This window comes from Aplysia californica, unplaced genomic scaffold (assembly GCF_000002075.1).
Source record: "Aplysia californica isolate F4 #8 unplaced genomic scaffold, AplCal3.0 scaffold00691, whole genome shotgun sequence".
NCBI lineage: Eukaryota > Metazoa > Mollusca > Gastropoda > Aplysiida > Aplysiidae > Aplysia > Aplysia californica.
The window spans coordinates 295,815-297,444 of NW_004797961.1; the positions used below are offsets into that span (position 1 = coordinate 295,815).

The window sequence follows — 1,630 nt, forward strand, 5'->3', positions numbered from 1 at the left end:
AATATATGAAATGAAGAAAAGTCACCAAAATATCCATATATATAATATATGAAAAGGTTTCCTTCTCTTTTGCCAAAGCCAAGAGTGTAACAAAAGGCTTCACAATAATATTTATTGTAACAGCTTAATGCAAAAAATATAGTTAAGTAATCTAGATTGCATCAAAAAAGGGAAGAGAATTCATAGACCCTGCCACTTTAGGTGAAGTACAGTGCACTGAAAAGGATTTTCCCATGCAGTTGGCATACCAGCAAAAAAGAAATGGAATAGAAATTATTATTTTAAACAATATACACCAGAGTTTAGAAATCTATTTGTGTTGTATGCATACAAACATAAATACTTTTGCCCTAAAAGGGTTCACCCATGTACTGTAATTGTTTTGTCTGTACCAACATAAATACTTCAGCAATGAAAGAATTAACGCGTGTACTGTAGTTGTCTTGTCAGTGAATACTTCCGCCCTGAAAGGGTTAACCCATGTACTGTAATTGTCTTCTCAGTAAATACTTCAGCAATAAAAGAATCAACCCATCATATACTGTAATTGTCTTGTCAGTGAATACTTCCAACCTGAAAGAATTAACCCATGTACTAGTGTAATTGTCTTGTCTGTACCAACATATATACTTCAGCAATGAAAGAATCAACCCGTGTTCAGTAATTGTCTTGTCAGTAAATACTTCAGCAATAAAAGAATCAAGCCGTCATATACTGTAATTGTCTTGTCAGTGAATAATTCAGCCCTGAAGGGTTAACCCTTGTACTGTAATTGTCTTGTCAGTGAATACTTCCGCTCTGAAAGGGTTAACCCATGTACTGTAATTGTCTTGTCAGTAAATACTTCAGCAATAAAAGAATCAGCCCAAATACTGTCACTGTCATTGTCTTGATAGTGAATACTCCTCCCCTGAAAGGGTTAACCCATGCACCGTGTGATCCTCCCAGGAAGCGGTGCAGTGCCTGACGGAGCACACCAACAAGATCAAGCTGGAGAACCGCGACCTGCGCCATGAGCTGCTGCAGCTCATCAAGACCACACGCGCCCTCAACGAGCACCGGCACATGCTGGAGGACCAGAAGAAACAGCTGCTGCGCGAGCAGAACTATGCCAACGACCTCAAGACTCTCCGGGAAGCCAGGCAGAAGAAATCCTTCAAGCCGCTAGAGTACCAGGACGACAATATGACCATGACGGAAGGGGACACGACGGTCCGTACTAGTTAAAAGTTGTAGTTACTGTATTATATTGTCATGATTGTAACACAATTTGTGCAAGTCATTTTTTGTCAGGGATATATTCACTGGTATGGTAAAAATGCCTGTTACTTGGTTTCATATTCTCGGCATCGCTACATTTAGTTTAATGTACTAAAATCCAATTATGTCAAGTCATAAGGTTAACTTAGATAAGCTCTGTTTTGGGTTGTTGTTTTTTTAAAAAGCTATCTGAAAAGAAAAAAAATGATGCGGGCGATTATGTTTGGACTGTGATGATAAGACGTAATGAGATGATGATTGCTTGAGAAACTAGATCTAGTAAAACCGCAAAATATTAAAAGTAAAAGGGGTAATTTCAGAAGCCAAAAGAACAGAATGAAAAAGATACAAGATGTGCATGTATATATAA

The 1,630-nt window shown here is 38.0% G+C and overlaps 1 protein-coding gene across 1 annotated transcript in view; it reads left to right on the plus strand.

Moving 5' to 3' along the window:
- Positions 1–1,380, plus strand: part of LOC101864178 (coiled-coil domain-containing protein 166) — a 9,003-nt gene extending 7,623 nt beyond the window's left edge. Inside the window, exon 7 of the mRNA XM_005108465.3 lies at positions 949–1,380. Within this exon, the coding sequence (XP_005108522.1) occupies positions 949–1,227 (279 nt within the window). The 3' untranslated portion in view covers positions 1,228–1,380. The remainder of the gene's footprint in view (positions 1–948) is intronic.
- Positions 1,381–1,630: the final 250 nt, after the last annotated feature.